At 44.5% G+C, this 24058-nt stretch overlaps 2 protein-coding genes across 2 annotated transcripts; one reads left to right on the plus strand and one right to left on the minus strand.

The window, feature by feature from the left end:
* Positions 1-243: 243 nt before the first annotated feature.
* On the minus strand, positions 244-10840 carry LOC307077096 (MOB-like protein phocein). Its single transcript, XM_079738379.1, has 8 exons — positions 10767-10840; positions 9650-9712; positions 9077-9177; positions 7783-7825; positions 4403-4489; positions 4023-4102; positions 2345-2456; positions 244-1440 (listed from the first exon to the last, which is right to left on the minus strand). Exons 1-8 carry the CDS (start codon positions 10824-10826, stop codon positions 1273-1275), a joined length of 714 nt encoding a protein of 237 aa, XP_079594505.1. The 5' UTR covers positions 10827-10840; the 3' UTR covers positions 244-1272.
* A 7667-nt stretch (positions 10841-18507) lies between these two features.
* LOC307076974 (gamma-crystallin M2-like) lies at positions 18508-20923 on the plus strand (the record flags this gene model as incomplete). Its single annotated transcript, XM_079738206.1, has 3 exons — positions 18508-18516; positions 19089-19331; positions 20648-20923. The coding sequence occupies 3 exons, from the start codon at positions 18508-18510 to the stop codon at positions 20921-20923; spliced, it is 528 nt and encodes a 175-aa protein (XP_079594332.1).
* Positions 20924-24058: the final 3135 nt, after the last annotated feature.

Below are 24058 nucleotides of genomic sequence, written 5' to 3' on the forward strand. Positions count from 1 at the left end.
ATCATGTGTTCCTGTGTTTCGTTCCACTAATTAAAACAGTTTATAAGAAAGTGTAAGGAGTAAGATTATCTGATTGTAGTTTTTCACTTGGCATCGAGTCCATCTTTTATGTCTTGACGGTACAGCTTTTAATGCACGCACAAATTATGTTGTACATCTTGGCACCTAATGTACACGCTGTGTGTTTGGACGTCCTGGCACTTAAATACTGTACTTGGGTATCACACACGACTGAACGAGACATACGTTAAACAGTATATATTTTTAATAAGAAAAAACGTGAATGCAGATCCACCAGGGATGACGATAACATCAAATATATAGTTCTGTGTCATTTCGGGTACATTTATTCATCACACCTAATTAAAAGACCTTTGATGAGATGTTTGCGTTATTAAAAACCTAAGGCCGCTTCTGGACTGTTGCACGAATCCTAGCACAATAAGTTAGCATGGCGCTGCTTTTCATTAGCCGGTTTAAAAGGTAGCCTATTTACACTCTGCTAGCGGACAGTCGAGCTAGCTTGGTACTAGCTTCATCCTACACCTGACACACCCAAATACCGTATGTGTTACAAAATAGATCGGTTTTAAATACCGAACTCGACACAAATGTAAGATAAAAGTATGCGGAAATCCATTTGATCCGACAAATGCGAAATGAAACCGAAGAAAAATAAAGTTATTACAAAACGCAACGCACCAACAGTGTACCTCCAGATAGAAAATAACCACTCCATACATCATGCTTATTAACGGGTTCCACGCAGACAGAACAAATGTACACCAGTTTCAACCCAGATTACCGGAAAATATTTTCCTGACTATCGATGAATTAATCGGGATATTCTAATTGAGTGGGCCATTTAAACTGCTAATTTATTTCTTTATCAATGTTTTTCAACCTTTACCGAAAAACTCAACTCATATTTATTCCCTCCACTAAACTCCCGGTAGCAGCGTCATCCTTTCATACCCAAGATGTATTTAGTTTATATCGGAGGACGACCTGGCACAAAAGGTTCGTTACAAAACAACTTTTACGTTTAGGGTAGTGTCGGTGCCAACGTAAGGATTGTCGTTTAGTTTTGGCCGACGTTTCTCCCGATGGTCGATCATTTTGGCATTCCCACGATAATCTCCAAGGGCGACGTAAGCACCACAACCTGACATAAACAGAACCCATGAGTTACGACGCCGTTCGCCGACGATTTCGAGGTTTCAGATTTCAAGTGCGTGTCGGCGAAGTGTCGTCATCTTGGGCGACGATGTCTCAGTCATCGGCGGCAATGGGGTCCTCCTGCATGGCCCCCTCCTCCTCCTCCTCTTCCTCGTTGGCCTGGGACTCCTCCTCCATGATGGGCACGATGAGGTTGTCCTTGGACATCAGGTTGTACTTCATGACGAAGCGCGTGAAGCGGTGGCACAGGAACGTCTCGTTCTAAGGAGGAACGTTTCAGTAAAGTTAGTGATCCCATGGTTATCTGGTTATTTTACATGTACATTTACATTGAGGAGGTTTAGCAGACGCTTTGATCCAGAGCGACTTACAATCAGTCCATGTGTTAGAAGAAACAAACTATCTCTTTGGGCACAGTGAGGTTGTTCATAGAACCAAGTGCCAAGTAGTGTTGGATTTAGTGATTCGTTGCCGCGATTCAGTTCGCGTCATTCAGTTCGCCAAGAGGAGTCGTTCGCGAATCGTTCGTTCGTTCGTTCCGGTAGCGGTGAATCGAATCATGGAATGAACGGCTCAGACTCAGCGCCTCCCTCGTTCTCATTCTCATGGGGTGTTTATTTGATTATTGGATGTTTAACATATCAGCAAAATAATAGACTTGATTTAGCAATGATGGTGGGTGTCCCGGGTGTTTTAGGTTCCCATAAACAGAACCCCGTGCAGCCAAAGACTAAATCTAGCTGCCAAAATTAACACTGCCTTCAAAACGAGAGCTGGTTAATTGTGAAAAATGCATTAAACGTTAGCGACTGAGCCAACTCTAGTGCCAAGCACTAACCATCACTAGGTTAACCCATTCCGTACACAACAAAGACAGCTAGGATAAGATGCTACACCATGCTAAGTACTAAAGATAGTTAGGATAAGATGCTACACCATGCTAAGTACTAATGATAGCTAGGATAAGATGCTACACCATGCTAAGTACTAAAGATAGCTAGGACAAGGTGCTACACAATGCAAAGTACTAAAGATAGCTAGGACAAGATGCTACACATTGCTAAGTACTGTATTCAAGTGCCAAGACATACAACATGCAATAAGTGCACACAAAAGGTACAAACAGACACACACACTATATTCAGTTTAGGGTCCCCATCTGTACCTCGTAGGTGTCGAAGATCTCCCGGTGGTGGAAGTAAGCATGGGAGAATATCCGGTAGATTCTCCGACACACAGAGCCCAGCTTGGCCACTGAAGACTCCTTGATGCTCACCCTGCGAAAGAATGAGCGTTGGGTTTTAGGGCTGCATTAGACCTGCCGTAGCACCAAGCGTTGCTGCAGCATCACGAGGCCAAAACACATGACAGTGGAGGTCTCAACTTGGGGCAGACCACCAGTCACATCAGATACGGAAATCCTGCAAAAGCACGAGGATCGCTTGCTCATGTAAATAAACAAAATGGAGACGCTGGTGAGGAAGAACTGATCATTTTACTACTGTTAAAGGAGAAATCCGGTGTAGAATGGATCTGGGATACGTGTGGGATAATAGCAAGTTGAAATGTTTGTTTGGGAGCAAAAAAGCACGTATAGACGCATTCTTCCGTTGGCTGTTTTTAGCCGATTCTATCGAAGCGCTATAAACTTGGAACGATGGGGGCACTGGTTATGGTAAAAACTAAATCGCTATTTTAAACCACTTAAAAGGCTAGAAGTAGCCCGACACTACTTTGGTAGTATAACAAGGGTCTTAACATATAAAATGAGGCATTGAGAACTTTGTAAGTGTGCAGATTGTTTATTAAAAAGGACATTTTATACACACAATACCATCAGTAGTTCACCTGTCGACGCCATTTTGTTTTTAAGACTTGATAGGTAGATTGGCGAACACAGAGCTTGCGTGTTGTTGACGGATGGCACAATCTGTGTTAGCTCAAGATAGGACGTTAAACAGGTCATAATTCCATCTTTACTATCTATTTTATATTGCTGGGAAAACAAGTTTTCGCCAAAATCTCTCAAATTTCTTTTTTTTTGTGTTGCATTTGAGCACATCAATCATATTACTGAGCCGACCTGAACACATCACATTTGACACATTTGGTTGCGACTCTTTTTTTTTTAAGATAACTAGCTGCTGATTTTAACATGGATTTATAAACTGGATTACTATTTTTAACTGACGGGACTTTCTACACCGTCCGGTTGTGTCATTACTACCGCTGCTTTGAATGACGATAATGGTTGATGTACGCGGTGCAGACTCCGAGCCCGTCTGCACACCGTCTGCAGCAGCAGCAGCTGACAGAGCTTTTGGTTGGACTAGACGGATACTGATTTGAAGGAGTTTTTTAACCCAAAGACAGTGGAGGTACAACACTTTTATCTAGGCCTACAGTCCAGTGTTAAGATATGACCAAAATACAAGCTGTGGTCGCAAACACTAAAGCTCGCTGTGGGCGTGCATGAACCATGAACCAATCTGTCGGCGGCTGGCTGTAAACAGTGCCGTGCCTACGAGTAACGTATTAATCGAGCGACTAAACAAATCGATGACCAAATTCGTTGCCAACGCTTTTAGTAATCGATTTTTTTGATTCGTTGTTGCAGCCCTACTCACAACGCCAATGGGGTGCATTCACCCATTCAGACACGCATTTAGACCACATTCAGACACACATTTAGACCACATTCACTCATTCATTCACACATTTACCCATTCAGACACCCATTCCCACCCCGACGGCGGAGTCAGCCCCCCAGGGCGACAGCCAGCTGGTCAGGAGGAGCCGGGGAGACTCAACACTCAGCTAGGAGGAGCCGGGGCTGTGATTACCTGCTAGGAAAGTACTTGTTGCTGTTCAGGAGGCATGCTGCCCCGTCCAGAGTATGTCTCGTGTAGTCGATGGCTGGACACTGGGTGAGGGGGGGGGTACAATGTTACGCAAATGTTTAGATAAATTACTTTAAATGACTCAAGATGACTGTGAATTAGATTCTATGGGGTATCTCTTTTGCGGGAGAAACACACACACAAACAAACAAAACCGCAAACACACAGAGAAACACACACACCTGAGCCCCCAGGGACACCACCCCCCCTCTCGCACTAATACACACACACACTCACACAGACACACAAACTCTCACACAGACACACACATTATTAATCTAAAGTGTGATTTGTGAGGCTTTTTTAGGGGTTCTAAGGGGTACCTCTTTGGGGGTCTTGTGCGCCGCGCAGAGAAAGATCCACTGCTCCGTGGCGGTCATCTGGGTGCATGTGTCTGGGTGGCACTCCCCCTGGTGGCCAGAGGACAGCAGGTCAAAATGACTACCTCCATGTTATTCTATTCCACCTGGAGACGTTTCAATACCTTCATTTCCTTCCCGATACCGATTGCTGAACTTCAATACTCTGCCGATACCGAGTATTTTATTTACCGCTACAGAATCAACCATTTTCTTTCCCGAACTAGATCATTTCCATTTAAAATCTATAATTTGAATAATAATTTTGTATTCTTTTAGTGAAGCGTGAGCATCAATGTTTGGTCGGAGATGTTTCCCATTCCGACTATCCACCTCCGACCGTTAACGAACGCAGCATAACGTATTAAATGAGCTAGTAATGTGATCGTATCAGAGCACTGCATAGACTTGCTCGCCCATACCCGATGCTGTTTTATAATACAGTATCAGAGGAAATTCCGATGCTGTATCGGTCGCGAAACAACTCTACCCATGGTGTAATCGGGTAGGACATTGATTAGAATCATAAGGTCGGAATTGTGGAAACAGACTTTCATCTTACTACTATAGTGGCAGGCCTGTCGCACCAGTTACTCAAGTTACTCACGTTACTCGTGTATGCTTTCGCTTACTCGAAAGCATACATACACCGCAAGCACGCACATACACACCGCATACACACGCACGAACACACACAGACACCGTACGACAAGACAAAGGCACGCACACGCACGCAGCGTATGAAAGACAAAGGCGGCGACAAACTCGCCGAGCGAAGACGTCATGTTTTTAAACATAACGGCTCCGCCATCACCACACGCGCAGGTCTGAACACACACGCACACACCGCAGCGACACACAGCCTTAAACATAACGGCTCCGCCATCGACACACGCGCAGGTCTGAACACACACGCACACACCGCAGCGACACACAGCCTTAAACATAACGGCTCCGCCATCGACACACGCGCAGGTCTGAACACACACGCACGTGCACACACCGCAGCGACACTCGCCCAGGTAAGACGCTATGTTTTAAAACACAACTGCTCCGCCATCGACACACACGCCCAGGTAAGAACACACGCACACACCGCAGCGGCACACTCGCCCAGGTAAGACGTACTGTCGTATAGACTGTAGAAATTGCGATAAAATAAGGGAAGAGACATTTTCTCACCTCGACAAGCAACGGCGGGTCGTTCATTTTGTCATATAAAAAATAAATTCAAACAACGCACCGACCGCCATATCAACACAGAAGTCACGTGATTCTTAAAGAGACAGTTTCCCTATACCGCAGAACGAAAACAAGTCAATAACACAGTATGGTGAATTATGTCTATAGAGTCCACCACAAGACTGCACTTTGTTGCTCGAATGTAATCTTACTCTCTTCCTTGAGCCTCCCGAAATGTCTTTACACTTTGTTGCTCAAATGTAATATTAGGGCGCACTCACACTAGGCCATCTGTACCGTGCCAAAGTCTGTTTCACACCTGTACCGTGCTCAAGTCTAGATCGTTTGGCTAGTGTGAGCACGCCAACCGTACTCGAGTACAGTTCAAATCCGTGGCCTGAGCACACTTCGGAGAGGTGTGCTCAAGCCACGGTACAGATGCTAATGAGCCGACACGCGCGGCTACGCAACCTGAGCTGGATGACGTATAGTCCATGCGACCCTTCTTTCCCATTAAACAATAAACATGACGGCAAGCGGTTCACGTTGTTGCGATAGGGAAGTTGAGTTTTTGATCAAAAATCCCCCGCTCGTCACGGCGCGGGCTTCCGGCGCGAGTGTAGACCTCTTAGAATAATTTGCATACTCTCGAATGTTTTTATTTTTTTATGAATGACGACACCCGCATGCAAGAATGAGTTCACGTCTGAGTGCAGGCTACAAACGCGACGTGCAAAAACACCCAACATATTTTTTATTTTGCTGACCACTTGTTTTTTATCCTGACAAAAGCCTTTGAGGACAGTTCCTCTGCGTCTCTCTCGTAGATCGCACCACCTTTCAACGACTTTGTTTAATACGACTGCATCACCTTCTCTCACATGATCAGCAGCTCGCGGATTTCACTTTCTCTCCAGTTAGAACTGCTCATGGTCTTATCGCTGTCTCTGCGTTGTCTCTGTGGAGACAGCGCAGCAACACCACTACCCAAGACCGCCCCCACCCTGGAACCACTGAGCCGTCACATTTACAACAGAATGAAACCCAATAAACCACCAATGTGTGCAGGGTCCGGGAGGGTAAATTGGGGTTCTAGCTCAAGCAGGCAATTTACCTCGGGCAGTGTAAACGCGCGGACCGTGCCGCGAAAAAGGCGTGCATAAAACGGCCTATTTGGCAGCGTAAAAACGCTCAGTGAGAGAGGGCTGTATCTGAGTAGAACGGCTCCAAATTAGCAACAAAGTCAGTCAAGTCTCAACTGTGTTCTCTGTGTTGTTCTACTAAGCAGCGGACGCTTGGTGGTGACGTATAACGACGTGATGACGTATGAACAAGAGGGAACCGTACTCAGGCCCAGTTGAGATTGCCTAGTGTGAGCAAAGGCCAGCGCACAGCGGGGGGTGGGGGGGGCAATCGTACTTGAGCACAGTACAGGTGTGAAACGGACTTGGGCACGGTACAGATGGCCTAGTGTGAGTGCGCCCTTACGATCTGAAAATCTCCTGAATATACTACCCCGAGGTTGTATTTTCTCTGTAGGAAATGTAATATACTTTATATGTGAATGAGTAGTAAGTCCCACACCACTTCAGTGGGCGTGCTGATGACGGTTCTGCATGTCATTGAGTGGCCCCCTAAATGATAATCAGCCTGTTGCCTTTTGTTCGCTGAATGGTTAAAAAATATTTAAATGTTGGCACTGCTTTTAAGAGTCATTTGTTGTGAACGAATGTTATACGTTGTAAAATGATAGGCATAATATTATATATTATGCGCTCAGAAATTTGTTACATTATAGACTGGGTTTTCCACATTATTGCTATGGGTTTAATCACAACTACAGGTTGAGTGCGTGCGAAAACTCTAGTCATAATAATAATAAATGTTATTTATAAAGCACATTACAGCAAACAAATGATCTCAAAGTGCTACATTGCAGAAGGGCAAAGGGCAGAAACAACATGAAAACAACTAAAACTAAGGCACAGAGAGGCTATATAAACGAGTATAAGGTTTAAAATAGCAGTTTAGCCAAAGGCTTTCCTAAAAAGATAAATAATCAATAATAATAATCAATAATTTAAATAATCCGCAGTCTGTGGTGATCTTAGATGGTCGGGCCGCCCATAGGTACAACATACAAACATCAAACTGAAGTGTACCTGTAGTTTGACCGCCAGTCCGTTAAGCTCCAAGCAGAACTGCCTGAAAACACAAACGTTTCATAGTTACAGTTTGTTGTCCTTTTGTTACGATAAAGCCTCAGGTTTTCACAAAGGAGTCCACAGATATTTGAAGCACTTCTCTTGGCATTTCTACTGGGATTCAGGGACAGATTTGCACAAGCAAGTATTCAGGAATTTTCATACAGTGAAATAAATACCAAATCATGAGGAACAATCACAAATTAATACAGGCTTTTATGAATCGGAAGGTAAATACTAATGTGTCGTAAGTTGTGGACTAGTCAATTGATCAGTTAACGGGTTATAGACCAGTTTTGTGAATGGGGTTTTGTTTGGTAAAGCATTGCATATATTTGAGTTAATCAAATGGCCATTCACTCATAACAGTGCAACTTTTTGCCCTTTTATACAATCAATAAATAGATCGATGAATTAACGTACGGAATAAAAATAAGCTTTCTCAGATCAAGTGGGGGTTACCTACCGTTTAATTACTTCAGTAGCCCGATGTGGACCGAAAATAAACAATACAATTATAATTTTTATTAGTGCTGTCAGTTTAACGCGTTATTAACGGCGTTAACGCAAACAGATTTTAAGTCACGTTAGAAAAACTACAACACCATACCGGATCTAGCTACACCAGAAACAAAACAAGCACGCTGCACAAACTTGTTGGGGCAAGCAAGGAAACGGAGCGGGTGAAAACCTCCTTAAAAGTGTGTGTGTGTTTATGTGTCACTCTGTTCGAGCCTGCACGAGAGTTCACGCACGCACGAACGCGCATGCGTGCGTGCATGTGTTATTCGATAGCCTAGTAATGTGCATAGGCCTACGTACGGTAGGAATATTCATACTGGTTTAAATAATAAAGGTTATAGTATTTTCCATCTTTGCTGAGCTAGAGTTTTGTTTGAAAGTTCAGTGATTGAAACAAATAAAAGCCAGGGCTATTGAAGTTTAACGGTAGGCCTACCACTGTCATGCACCTACCCGATGTCAAGTGGACCGGGTTAAATTCACTACGGGTCTCTCTTCTTATATCCATCTTACCAAATATATTTTATTACTGTCCTTCTCAACACTCTGATCTCACTAAAAGGCTAGCAGTACGAAATCAAGGGATATTTAGAATAGAAAAAAATGTGCGATTAATCGCAAGTTAACTATGACATTAATGCGATTATTTGGGATTAAATATTTTAATCGCTTGGCAGCACTAATTTTAATATTTGGCAACAATCAATGTACTCGTGCTGTACTTCCGTACCTGAGATGTTCGTACTTCCAGACCCCCTCGTCCTGGCCCTCAGGCGGCTCCAGGATCTTGTCGATGTTGGCACAGTCCGACCGAATGTTCTGCTGTATGTACTGGGAGGCAAACGGAGACTGAAGCTAGCATAGTGGGAGAGGTGTTGGAATGCAGCCCTTTATGTTGCATGTTATGCCTTAAGCTAATATTGTGTGTTTGGACGTCCTGGCAGTTAATATACGCACTTATGTATGTTTGTACGTCCGGTCACTTAAAAACAGTACTTAGCATGGAGTAGCATCTTACCCTAGCTATCTGTGTTGTCTACAGGGAATGGGTTAACCTAGTGATGGTTAGTGCTTGGCACTTGGTTCTATGAACATCCTTACTGCACCGACAGAGATATATTGTTGTTTCTTTTTCTCCTGACCAATGGACTTATTGTAAGTCGCTCTGGATAAAAGCATCTGATAAACAGTCTAAATGTAAACGTTAATGTATGTTGCATGTCATGCACTATTGGATGCATGGGTGTGGAGTTTAGGGTGCTGGTTAGGGTGGTGTTAAGGGTGGTGTTAGTGTGCTGGTTACCTGCTGCACAGCCAGGGTGCTGTCCATGTCTTCAAAGGACTCCTCCGGCCAGTTGTAGAAGTCCTGAAACCAGGGACAACAGAGCAGTGAGCGAATGCATCCTCCCAACCCACAACCAGGGGGTCACCTAGTTAATTAAACAACTAGTGATCCCATAGTCAGATAATGATCCCATAGTCAGCTAGTGATCCCAAAGTCAGCTAGTGATCCCATAGTTAGTTAGTTATCCCATAGTTAATTAGTGATTCCATAGTTAGATAGCGATCTCATAGTTAGTTAGTGATCCCATAGTCAGCTAGTGATCCCATAGTCAGTTAGTGATCCCATAGTTAGTTAGTGATCCCATAGTTAGTGATCCCATAGTCAGCTAGTGATCCCATAGTTAGTTAGTGATCCCATAGTCAGCTAGTGATCCCATAGTTAGTTAGTGATCCCATGGTCAGCTAGTGATCCCATAGTCAGCTAGTGATCCCATAGTTAGTTAGTGATCCCATAGTTAGCTAGTGATCCCAGTTAGTGATCCCATAGTTAGCAAGTGATCCCATAGTCAGCTAGTGATCCCATAGTTAGTGATCCCATAGTCAGCTAGTGATCCCATAGTTAGCTAGTGATCCCATAGTCAGCTAGTGATCCCATAGTTAGTGATCCCATAGTCAGCTAGTGATCCCATAGTTAGTTAGTGATCCCATAGTTAGCTAGTGATCCCATAGTTAGCTAGTGATTCCATAGTCAGCTAGTGATCCCATAGTTAGCCGGTTTCCCTCAGAGGCTAGCGTTGTGCTAGTCTGGGGAATCAGCTGTCACCCGATGACAGCAGCACGGCTAAAGAGCTAGCTGGAGCTAACGTGTTTATCTGAGGAGAACTGACCATGTACGGTTTTATTGATTCAATAGTACGTTTTGGAGTAGTTTTGCGCGATAAATAATAGGTTGTCATTTCGAAAAACGGGTCTCAAGGGGAGGTCGTGTGTAACTTCAGGCTATCACAGTTAGCATCAGAGCTAAGTCAACAGTATCCACGCCTCAGAACCCCGTTTACCCCCGGCCGCCACGGGGTTTAAACAACGGATTGTACCGGGTCTAGAGTGTCCCTCTAGCGGGGGTACGTTCCCCTTACCGTGGCTTTGGTCCCCGGTCGGTTCCTCCTCAGGACTGCGGTTAGCTCCGCCATGACCATGTCTCCAGTCCCGAGGTAATCTCGCGAGACTGGAGCTCAGCTGGGAAGAATTCCACGCTGTGAACTCGCGAGATCTAAATAGTCACGCGAGACTGAGGCGTTCGCTTACGCCCCCACCCCCCCCCCGTTGCACTCCGCGTTATTGCACAAATAAAATCGCCTAATTTAATACTAACTAATAACTTTGATACTTAGTAATGAAAATAATTAATTTAAAATCTTTATATTACAAAAATATATGTATAAAAATATATAAAACCCGGAATTCTTTCGATTCTGCGGTATGAACTGCGTCCCTAGAAACGGCCTTTTACTCAGAGCAACGGCCTGTTGTACATTCTGCGACCCACCGAAAAGTGTGACCCCAGGGGGCAATGTTGCACATTTTCTGCAACATGCACGAGTTTGAAGCGTAGACAGGCATGAAGTCGTTCACGTGTGGAAGCATGCACGAGCTTAAAGCGTGTCGTCATCGATCACTCGGAATGGGTGCATTCGTTTGTTGACACCGGGCAATACTTTCTTTCTTAATAGCGTCTTACTGCCTGTAGCGTCTTATGGGGAAAGAAGCAACGGTAATGGAGCCTTCTAAACGCCCTATCCATACTATGGGTCTTTAAAATGCTAATGAAATCAAATGTATTTATTAAGCACATTTAATACGGTGTGGGGGTTATGTTTTTGTTATAATGCCTTGCCCAGCGTTTTTATTTTTATGCCCACCGTTATTTATTTTTTTACTGCCGTTCATCGTTCATCCCAGAGGAAAGGATCAAACACATGTTGGCTAGTCTCTAAATAACTTGTTTATAACTTAATCTTTTTATCTGAGTTATAGACAACACTGTTGTAAATGTAGTATTATATTATCCATGATTTTTCTTTTGTCCTGTCCAAGATTCTGTGACGATTATTTTCTTAGTTATTATGCTGTTGCATGTCTAAGCCAATATATGGCAGTGTGAGCTAAATAATGCAGTTCCGAGCCACTAAAGTGATGAAAGAAAAAAAGACTGTTTGGATGAAGGGAGGGTAATACTGTAATAACAAATTTGAGGTATATTCAATTTCTTTCTAAAACGAGCTAAAACGACGTCCGTTGATTGGTCGACAGAATCTCAGAAATGACCATATTTGCCCATTTTCTTTGTATTTACACAGTTACTGAAACACATTGGTTTTCAAAGTACACTATATATGGTATATATGGAAAATGGATAAAAAAAATTGAAGACAAAGTAAAATGCGAATTTCAAAAAAATATTGTTTAATTAACATTGGAATATTGTATCAACATACAAAAATACAACAAAAAAAAACAAGTACAACCTGTACTAGACTAATACTATTGGAGACAGACCACTATTTTGGGAGCACTAAACTATGTCGCCTCACTTTCAAGGAGGCAAATCTATCAATCACTCGTTCAGGATCTATTTTCTCCAGAACATCACTCTCAACAGACATCACTGCTAGGTGATGGAGTCTCTTTTGCTCCATGGTCCTTCTGAGCCAGGTATGGAGACGTCTTAAAGCACTGAAGGACCTTTCACAACTGCAGCTGCTGACTGGTATGGTTATTGCAGCCTGAATAGTTGCCTTGAGAGGGGAACATTTCTGCATCTAGCAGGTTATATACTGCAAGCATGTTCCCAACATCACCACCACCCTCTCTTCTGCGCCTCAAAAAATTTCTGGCTATCACCACCTCTTCTGACTTAAGGTCAATGCGATAGTGAAGTGCCAGTGCTGTCAAATCTGGCTCAGAAAGGAATTTGTTAGACGTTGGACAGCACGCCATAATTCCTTCCAGCAATTCTTCATTCACATCAGAAAACCTTTTATCAATTTCTGAAAACATTGTATCTAAACAAGGAAAGAATAATTTTTGTTTTAGGTCTTCTAACCTTGAGGAATGACTAACCTCACTACCTGCCCCACGAGAAGACTCGACAACAAAGTCTTCCATCCGTTTTGCCTTCCTCTTCTGGAAAGAGGAAGGCTCTGGCACTGATATGTCATTGGCCTCACATAGGGCCATAGCCTGAGCATGCAGATCAGCAGCAGTGGCATCGCTGCGTTTCTCCTTAAGAGAATCAGTCACTGCATTTTTGTAGGCCACTGCTTGGGCAAGATCAATGGTCTCCTTCTGCAGGTATCTATGCAAACCTTCTGTAACTGAGAGGAGAGACTGGAAAACAAACAGCAAATAGATTGAAGAGAATTTACAGAGTTTTGCCTTCACTCCCACAGCAAGGGGTGTGTTAATAGTGGAGAGGCAGTCAATGATGGCAGGGAAGTTGGCAAGTACTGCGATCACGGAACGCAGTTGACATGCCCAGCGTGTGTTGGATAACTGGACAAGTTCAGTTTGCTGCAACCCTAGATTTTTTTGAGTTTCTTCAAAAATGTGGTGGTTCACAAGAGAAGAATTGAAAAAAGTGTAGACATTTTCCAGCATGTCAAAAAAATCTTTGGCCTCAGAAACTGCTCTGCACGTGTGACATAAGACGAGATTTAATTCATGTGCATAACAATGCACATACATGGCTTCAGGGTGCTTCTTTCGAAAATGGGCTTGTACGCCCCCCAGTGCCCCACCCATGACAGCTGCTCCATCATAAGTCTGTGCCACACATCTCAAGTCATCAATATTATTCACTAATAATTGATTCTCAATTGCAATGCATATTGACGCAGCATCAAAATATTTTTAGTCTGTAAGGGGTAGGAGCCTTTCCCTTAGAGCACCATCTGCAACATATCTCACACAGAGTGACAGCTGTTCTGTTTTTCCGTCCCTGGCCTCATCGGCCATGATGGCATACATCTTTGATTTCCTCATCTCTCGAACAATAGTTGCTGTAACCTCTTGTGAACAACACTGTATCATTTGATTCTGAGTGTCAGATGAAAGATAGGTTGTGTTTGCTGGAGGCATGTAGCTTTGCAAGAAAGAGTCTAACTTTTTCAGGAGGTCCAATGCACTCCAAGAAACTCCCTCTCTTATTGCTCTCAGGTGATTCATTGTGACCCCTAAATGGAATACCCTGTTTCCCCAGCATACGTGTCACTTCCACAATACGTTTCAAGTATTCCCTTCTCTCAGTTATCTCACTGGAACTTGCAGACTCTATTTGCTGTAGAACACTGCCTGTTGATTTACTTGCTTTATAGCTATGCCAGCAGAGTACACTGTCTTTGTGGCATTGTGTGGTTTCATGTTTCTGAAACATGCTCAGTGCATGTTTCCAATTTTTGATCCCACCATTCACAAATTCCTCCTGTTTTAATCTCTTGCCGAACACCCTACAAGCAAAACAGAATGCAGCATTTCTTCTCAATTAATATTCTAGCCAAGTAAAACTCTGGAACCAGTTAGACTGAAAGGCTCTCTTTTGTATTCCAAACTGATCTCGTGGGTACTGAGGCAGCTTCAGTTGTTTAGGACCAGTGTCCTTATCACCTAGATTACAAGCCATATCTGCAGACACTGTTGCTTCCACTTGCTCCTCTATCTGTGCTTTTTCATGCACCTCTCTGGTCTGCTGCTCACCTTCCAAACACTCTCCCTGCTCTTCTCTTTCTCCTTAGTAACATAAACATTTAAAGACAGTCATCCATGAAATGAAGTTTAGATATAATGTGCTTTCTTTATATAGTTAGTGAGGTTGTTTGCCCCTATAACAATCAATGCCTTTTTCTCACCTGCTTCTTCCAGGTCTCCCACCCTCAGTGTGTCCCCCATCTCTCCATCCTGCTCTTGCCCTCTTTGCATTCACACTCTCTCCATGCTCCTATCTCGCTCTTTACATACATTCAAACGTTTAGTAAGGAAGTAGTTATAAACTTTCAAAAAAATAAATAAAGCAAACAAGCCGAGGGGCAAATCTCTGAGGTAAATAAAGTAGGCCTACACTATAACCTGTCCGTGTGCAGTGGGACAGAGCAGTTTGTAAAGATTGAGTAGATAAATATGGGCAAATGCAATAAATGTGGTCACAAATATGCTTATTATGGTCTTCTTGACTACCTGATCATGTTATCACCTGTTTCATCTTGCCCTCTCTTTTTCTCCCTCTCCTCATCTCCCCTTCATGCTGTCAGCAAAAAATACAAAGTAATGCAGTATAACAACTAACAACAAAGAAATAAAGGCTAACACATTATTTGTTGCTAGATTTATTTTATCTCAGCTGGCTGACTTCTTTTAAAAAAAGAACGTATGTCCATCTATGGAAAGCAGAAATTTGCATAAAGAAACTATGAATTAAAATGACTAACATTGTAAGCACAAACAGATGATCATGGGCATCAGGGCCATATATGTAGTCATAAAACAACTGGTACAACGTTATGGTAGCCTATACCGACTATGTGATCTGCTTCTTTCAAAACATAATCCCAACGGTGCTGGAGCGCGACGCTTCCTATTGGCGCTAGGGGCGGCATTTGACGTGCAAACTGCGCACCGCAGCGCTTCGGCGCCGGTGTGTTAGCTTATCATGCTTTAGCTTATCATGCTACAGAGTACGGACCATTACAAGCCCGACTACAGCATGAAGCAATTCAAGAAGAGGCATAGATAGAATCGCCTTGCGGTCAACTGTCATTTAATAGATATCTAACAGATTATGTCAAGGTTTTAAAATGAATTATTACCTGGTCATGTTATGATGGAGGAAACAGCAGAAACTATTGTGGCGAGCAGCACGGGAAGGACGAGACGGGAGCCCAGGTTGAAACAATTATGCAGCTCCGTGCCCCATAGACCACACGACAACGGACTGCCTTTATTAACAACCACCGAACGGTACAGAACACGGCACACCTGATCAAGACACACAACACTCTCACTAATGGTCGCGATTACACAACAATGGAACTACACATAATTAACACACAACCAATGAAGACCCCAAACCCGTTAACCCCACTTAACCTAACAACAGAATAAATTAACAAAACCCTTCTGTCAACTGACAAACCCAATTCCCAGAATCCCCGCGGCTCCGGAACATGACGCCCACACCCGTAGTCGCCACACTATGTTATGTGCGCTCGAGCTGCATTTCGGATTTGTCAAACAGGAGACGCCCACCCACCAATCAGAGGTGAGAGTTTGCTGCAGGAATGTTGCGCTCGATTTCACTAGCCCATTTGAGCCTGTTCATTAGTGTACTGTACAGCATCCATCCTCTCGTTGCTTGTGTAAAAAAGAAACGGTAGAATATTCGATTTGAGGACGAAACGATAGGACGGGCTAAGGCAGGCTTTGGGTGGGCTTGAGCCCACCCAAAAGAGGTCTAGCTTCGCCTCTGTCCGCGTTCATCACAGAGTCCACAAGCAGCGCAGGTCGCAATCCACGACGGGTCGCAATAAATGACAGCGGTCAGTCGATTTCTGCGACCCCAATGTAAATACGGAGATAAAAACGGGATCGCAAACCCTGGGTTAAATTACTCGGTTATGTGATAAAACCGGAGATTGGGACCAATCTCCTTCATTAATTTTTCACCTAGAGACTCCATTCACATTTTAAAATATTCAGAATTGCGCGCTTCTTTTCAGATTTTTTAAATATTTAATACTTTTTAAGACATATTACTTTTAAAATATTATCTTTTTTTAACATGGGAGTCAGGAGGTAACTAAATCAATTTTCAACCGTTTATCTTCGTTCAAACCATTTAACAAATCTAAACACTTGTATCTTCAATAATATCCAAACGGAATTTCGATATCATTTAAACTTTATTCAGAATCACAGTTTTAGTTTCATACCGGCGTGGGTACCAGATCGACTCGGCTGCCAGATCGACTCGGGGTCCCAGATGCAATAATGACGCACTTCCTGTAGACGCTGTCTTTTAAATGCGCGTTTCATTCATTCCCATGTTATCCCCAAGTATTAACGATCTCCTTTTGTTTTCTAATCTATGAATAATAATCTAATGCACAAAGATTGATCAGATAATATTTGTGGCTTTAGATTGATGGCTAACGTGAGCTAATAAACGTTAGGGGTTTGGGGGGGGGGGGGGGGGTTCATCAATATAGGATTAGTTTTGTAGGTGATAATTACTTTAACGTATGTGAAAATAAAAATATATGTGTAACCGAGCGTTTTATTGTTGCCTATACTTGGGTAATATATAAAAGAAGAATGGGTGAACTCCATTCACTGAACGTGGCGATCCACTTTATTTCCAGCGCTCCCAACACAGGGACCCCAACACAGGGACCCAGAACGCAGACACTTCCGTTCTGCTCCTTCAGAATAAGAGTCCCTAACAGGAACTGGGTTACATATGCATTCATCAGTGCTTTTAGACGTGTTTCCAATGGCTTTGTTTGTGCGAAAGACCGGGCTGCGTTCAATGAAATCAAAACCAAAACGGATCGAGCCTTCTTTTTATGTCCATGATTGAGCACCGTTTATAAACAACCCTTCCGGGTTTTGTCCGTTGGCTTGTGTCGATACGTCAAGTGTCGATACGTCATCTGTAAGCGCAGGACCCCGAGTTGATCTGGCAGCCGAGTCGATCTGGTAGCCACACCGGCTTCGTTTTCAGTTGGTCTTATTGATTTACGTTTACGCTGGAGCGTGACGACGTTCAGCAATGTTGCCAGATTGGGTGGTTTGCCCCGCCAGATTGGGCTACTTTTGGAGGACTTTCAGGCAGTGTTGCCAGATTGGGCGGTTTTTCCCACTCTATTGAGCTACTTTTAATCACACACTGGCTCGCTATTCTCTTAAACACACAACACACACACACACACACACACACACACACACACACACACAGTGCAGGGCAATACATTTTACATTTCAGATTCTTCAGTTCAATTCATTTTACATTTCTGCATTTTCTGCAATGCTTTCCGCTTTTCATTCAGCTGTCACTTTATTTGTTTCCAACCATTTACTTTTCCTAAATGGTGTGCATGTTTACATTGTTTACTCCATTTAGACTTTTGAACTTTTGTTCAAAAGTCCCTTCACTTGATTTAAGCCATTTAACGTTTCCTTATGGCTTAATTTATGTGGCTTTATTAAAAAATATGTTCAACCTCACTTTGTACTACAGCACTCACCGCATTTTCTGCAGGAAATGCATTTTCTAGTTAATTACTTGTTATTACAATTGATGTGTGTGTGTGTGTGTGTGTGTGTGTGTGTGTGTGTGTGTGTGTGTGTGTGTGTCTGTACAAATACAATTGAATTGAATTGCTTTGAAATAGTGTTCCGTCTGCAACAAACATGAATGTCACCAGTGCACCACAATTCACGCCTTAATCCATTCCACAAATCCATGAATCCTTCCTCCTGCAAAACACCTTGCATAGAGTTGCAATAATCTATATCACGTCTGATCAAAGAGCCATTCCAACAGGTTTGGTTTGTTGTGTTTTGTGTGTTCGCTGTGATATTGTCGGAGGCAGCATTAATCGGTGCCAGATCAGGCCACTCTGCGTGAATGATGAATCAGGGTTTTTATTTATTCGCCGTGGACGGGATCAGAATAGTTGGCACGGTGATAACAGCAAAGCTAACAACAAAGCTGCGTTCATCACAATGACAAAAGTGCCGTTAATCCAGGGGGTTTAATCGAGGTTTATAAAATGACCGTGGTCTCTCTGCTGTAGAGGATACCACTGTTGAACATCGGAGGGCAGGATGAGTAAGGTGAGAGACTTTAATGTGTTTGTTTACACTGGATTTTGCTGTTTTTCTTATTTTAAAAGCGATTAAAATAAAGTTGTAAACTATTTTTTAGGTAAAACGTTTTTTTTCTTCCGCTCTGATTGCAGGATGAGTAAGATGAGGGAGACTGTGTTTCTTTACATTCGATTTAGCTGTTTATCTCATTTGAAAGCGATAAAAAAAAGTTTACATTTATTTATCTTTGTACCCTTTTTTTTTTTTTACTGTTTAGCTCTGGGTGCAGGATGAGTAAGATGAGACTTGAGAGAGTCTTTTAATGCATTGTATAACTCTGGATTCTGGTGTTTTTCTCATTTTAAAAGTGATAAAAAAAAAGTTGAAATATTTTTTTTAAATGAAAAACCTATCTTTCTAGACTTAGTGCAGGATATGCTCGGTATCGGTACCGATACTCAAGTTCAGAAATCGGCATCGGCAAGGAAAAAACCTCTAGCTTGGGGGGATGGGGGTGGAACCGTACTCTCCCCCCCCCCCCCCCCCCCCCCCCCCTCCCCCCGTTATCTTCCTCACGCCCCCCCCCTCCTCCCCCCCAGATCACGTTCTTCGAGGAGCCGAACTTCCAGGGCCGCTCCTATGAGTGCGAGGCGGACTGTGCGGACGTGCACCCCCACTTCAGCCGCTGCAGCTCTGTGCGGGTGGAGAGCGGTTGCTGGGTGCTGTACGAGAGGCCCAGCTACCAGGGCTACCAGTACGTGCTGACCCGCGGCGACTACCCCGACTACCAGCACTGGATGGGCTACAACGACACCGTGCGCTCCTGCAGGACCTTCTCCTATGTGAGTGTGGTGGGCGGAGGAGCGGGGGGCCGGGGGCTCCGGGCTAGCAGCAAGCTAAAGGGGCTAATGGTGAGCTAACTGGGCTGATAGAGAGCTAACTGGGCTGATAGAGAGCTAACTGGGCTAATAGAGAGCTAACTGGGCTAATGGTGAGCTAACTGGGCTGATAGAGAGCTAACTGGGCTAATGGTGAGCTAACTGGGCTGATAGAGAGCTAACTGGGCTAATGGTGAGCTAACTGGGCTGATAGAGAGCTAACTGGGCTAATGGTGAGCTAACTGGGCTGATAGAGAGCTAACTGGGCTGATAGAGAGCTAACTGGGCTGATAGAGAGCTAACTGGGCTAATAGAGAGCTAACTGGGCTGATAGAGAGCTAACTGGGCTGATAGAGAGCTAACTGGGCTAATAGAGAGCTAACTGGGCTGATAGAGAGCTAACTGGGCTAATGGTGAGCTAACTGGGCTGATAGAGAGCTAACTGGGCTAATAGAGAGCTAACTGGGCTGATAGAGAGCTAACTGGGCTAATAGAGAGCTAACTGGGCTAATGGTGAGCTAACTGGGCTAATAGAGAGCTAACTGGGCTAATAGAGAGCTAACTGGGCTGATAGAGCGCTAACTGGGCTAATAGAGAGCTAACTGGGCTAATGGTGAGCTAACTGGGCTAATAGAGAGCTAACTGGGCTAATAGAGATCTAACTGGGCTGATAGAGCGCTAACTGGGCTGATAGAGCGCTAACTGGGCTAATAGAGAGCTAACTGGGCTGATAGAGAGCTAACTGGGCTAATGGAGAGCTAACTGGGCTGATAGAGAGCTAACCGGGCTAATAGTGAGATCACTGGTTTAAAGCGAGCTAACTGCTATTAGCGAGCATACCTGGCTAATAGCGAGGTACCTGGCTTATAGCGAGCTAACTGAGCTCATAGCACCACCTAAATGATTGGCTTCACTAAAGCCTCACTCATTTAGGTGGTGCTGTTTCATTTAGGTGGTGCTATTTCTTTTAGGGGGTGCTGTTAGGTGGTGCTGTTTCTTTTAGGTGGTGCTGTTCGGTGGTGCTGTTTCATTTAGATGGTGCTGTTAGGTGGTGCTGTTTCATTTAGATGGTGCTGTTCGGTGGTGCTGTTTCATTTAGATGGTGCTGTTAGGTGGTGCTGTTTCCACGCTTCGAAAACATCCCCTCCCACACACACCACAAACACTCCACCCCAACTGAGAACGAAATGTTGTGTGTGTCATCCAAGTGTGGGTCTCGAATTGTGTTTCTCCTGCCCCCTGTGTCCGCCCTCACCTCCACCCTCCTCCCCCACCTGCAGACCAGCGGGGGGCCCTACCTGATGAAGATCTACGACAGGCCCGACTTTCAGGGCCAGGCCCTGGAGCTCAGCGAGGACGTGGACTCGGTGCAGGAGCGGTTCCCGCGCCGCGAGGTGGCGTCCTGCCACGTGTTGGAGGGCTACTGGACGCTCTACGAGCACTCCAGCTACCGCGGCCGCCAGTACTTCCTGCGGCCTGGGGAGTACCGCAAAGCCAGCGACTGGGGCGCCGTCTGCAACACTGCCGGCTCCCTCCGCAGGGTCACCGACTTCTAAAGGGATTAGCCGAGTTAGCTCGCTTTTAGCAGAGTTAGCTCGCGACTTTAGCGGAGTTGGCTTGCCTTTAGGCCGAGTTAGTTCGATTTTAGCGGAGTTGGCTCGCTTTCAGGCAGAGCTGGCGTGCTGTTAGCACACTATTAGCTGAGTTAGCTCGCTATTAGAGGAGTTTGCTCGCTATTAGCTGAGTTAACACACTATTTTAACCAACTTAGATTTTTATTATTTGAATAAGCTCGCTATTAGCCGAGTTAGCTAGCTATTGCCCGAGTTAGCTCGCTATTAGCCGAGTTGGCTTGCCATTTCCGCTCTGGAGTTATGTGAATAAAACGCCTTGTCAAACACTCCTTGGTTCCTTGTTGACTGTTTTGTGTCCGTTGAGTCTTTCTAGTGTTTATTGATGTTGAATCGGGATTCAGGGTTCTGTTTTGAAAATATATTGTTGAATTATAATCATTAATTACAATGATTATAATGGTGATCATCAATGATCATTAAGGCAATGATTATAATCATTGCCTTCTACCATGAAGACCTGGCTACATTCGTAGACACAGTACTGTCTTACATCAAGTACTGCATTGGGAATGTCACTGTGGAAAAGTGCATCCGGGTGTTCCCAAACCAGAAACCATGGATGACAAGCCAGGTCCTCACGCTCCTCCGGGCCCGTGGCTCATCCTTCAGATCAGGTGACAGAGCCTTGTACAGCGCCGCTCGCGCCCACCTGAGGAGAGGCATTAGGTGGGCCAAAGTAGAATACAAGAGGAGGATAGAGGAACAGCTCAACAACCCCCGGCAGGTGTGGCAGAGCATACAGACCATCACCAATTACAGAGGCTGTGCTGTGACACCCGGGGACTCAGATGCGGCATTGGCAGAGGAGCTGAACAGCTTCTTTGCCCGCTTTGAGTCTGAAACACAGCACTCAGCCACATCACTCCAACCACCACTACAACCCCCATCAGCCTCCACCACCCCCCCACTCACTCTTGAGGTACAGGACGTGAGGCGGGTGCTCAGCGCAGTTAACCCCAGGAAGGCTGCAGGGCCAGATGGAGTACCAGGGAAGGTGCTCAAGGCATGTGCCAAGCAGCTATCACAGGTCTTCACTGACATTTTCAACCAGTCTCTGGAACAAGCCGTTATCCCATCCTGCTTGAAATCTGCCACAATCATCCCAATCCCTAAAAAGTCACCCACTACCAGCCTCAATGACTTCCGCCCCATAGCACTCACCCCAGTCATCACCAAGTGCTTTGAGAAACTGGTTTTGAGACACATCATAGCCTGTCTCCCCCCCACCCTGGACACACACCAGTTTGCATACCGGACTAACAGATCCACCGACGACGCAATAGCCATCGCTCTCCACTCAGCGCTGAGTCTCCTGGAGAAAAGGGGGAGCTACGTCAGGATGCTCTTCATTGACTTCAGCTCAGCTTTTAACACAATAATACCAGGCATTCTGATTCCCAAGTTAATCAACCTGGGGCTCCCACCACCCACCTGCTCCTGGATAAAAGACTTTCTGGTCAACCGACCCCAGCAGGTGAAACTGGGTCCTCACCTCTCCTCCTCCCGCACTCTCAGCACTGGCTCTCCCCAGGGCTGTGTGCTGAGCCCACTACTCTACTCCCTCTACACATCCGACTGCAGTCCCACCCACCCAGAGAACATCATTGTCAAATTCGCTGATGACACAACGGTGGTGGGCCTTATAACAGGGGGAAACGAGGCGGCCTACAGAGATGAGGTCCTGAAACTTGGTGAGTGGTGTGTATCTAACAACCTGGCGCTGAACATCACCAAGACCAAGGAACTCATCCTGGACTTCCGACGGAACAGAGCCGCCCCTGCCCCCCTGTACGTCAACGGTGAAGGTGTGGAGCGAGTGCAGTCCATCAAATTCCTCGGAGTCCACATCTCTGCTGATCTCTCCTGGTCGGTCAACACCTCAGCGCTGGTCAAGAAGGCCCAGCAGCGGCTACACTTTCTGAGAGTGCTCAGGAGGGAGCATCTAAACACACAGCTGCTGGTGACCTTCTTCCGCTCCACCATCGAGAGCCTGCTGACCTGCGCTGTGTCAGTGTGACACTCCAGCTGCACGGAGGCCGACAGGAAGAGACTGCAGAGGGTGGCAAACGTCGCGCAAAAAATCATTGGCTGCCCTCTGCCTTCCTTAACCCATTTGTGCCGGCTGCTGCGTGGCGCAACATTGTATCTACTAGATACAATGTTGCAACATTGTATCTAGTAGATACAATGTTGCGCCGCACAGCAGCCGGCACAAATGGGTTAAGCACCATCTAGGGCTCCCGCTGTCTCAGCAGGGCCGGAGGGATCCTGAAGGACGCCACCCACCCCGGCTACCATCTCTTCAACCTGCTGCTCTCTGGCAGGCGCCAGAACAAATAGACTCAGGAACATATTATTTTTATTTATTTATTTTTATTATATGTTGCTTTTGTATATTATTATATATTATATATTCGATAACTATCTATGCACTTTTAAGGAGCTGCTCATTGCATTTCGTTGTACTTTGTATAATGACAATAAAGCTTTCTATTCTATTCTATTCTATAAACCATTATAATCGTTATAATAATTTGCGTTATACTAACCCTTGTATAAATAATATACAATATCTAAATGTATATATAATGTAATAAATATTAATATAATAAACAGTCCATCACTCCAAACAAGATCCTTGCACTTAAGTCTGCGATTAAGTATCTAGTATCGATGGCGGGTCCTGTTTTTAAGGCCGTATTAACCCTCTTAACCCTCACAAACATCACAACCTTTATTCACCCATTCATTTACTTCACTCCACCATTAGAACACAAGGACAACATGAAGTTTAGTAAAAGTCAGTAAGTAGTTACGCTTATTTATAGAGCACATTTAAAACACAGCACTTGCACTGCTCAAAGTGCTGTACATAGCTAGATAGAAAATAGATATATTATTAATAAACATTTGTTTTTGTCAGTTCGTTTTTAGGAAAAGCTTTTAATGGTATTGACCAAATAGACTATGTTTGAAGTAGGGTCAATGCTTGTACATTTGTAGCAGTGATAATTTCATTGAATGGCTAAATTGTGGTACATTTTTATTTAATTTCTT

The sequence above is a fragment of the Pollachius pollachius genome (genome assembly GCF_949987615.1).
Source record: "Pollachius pollachius genome assembly, chromosome: 6".
Taxonomy (NCBI): Eukaryota; Metazoa; Chordata; class Actinopteri; order Gadiformes; family Gadidae; genus Pollachius; species Pollachius pollachius.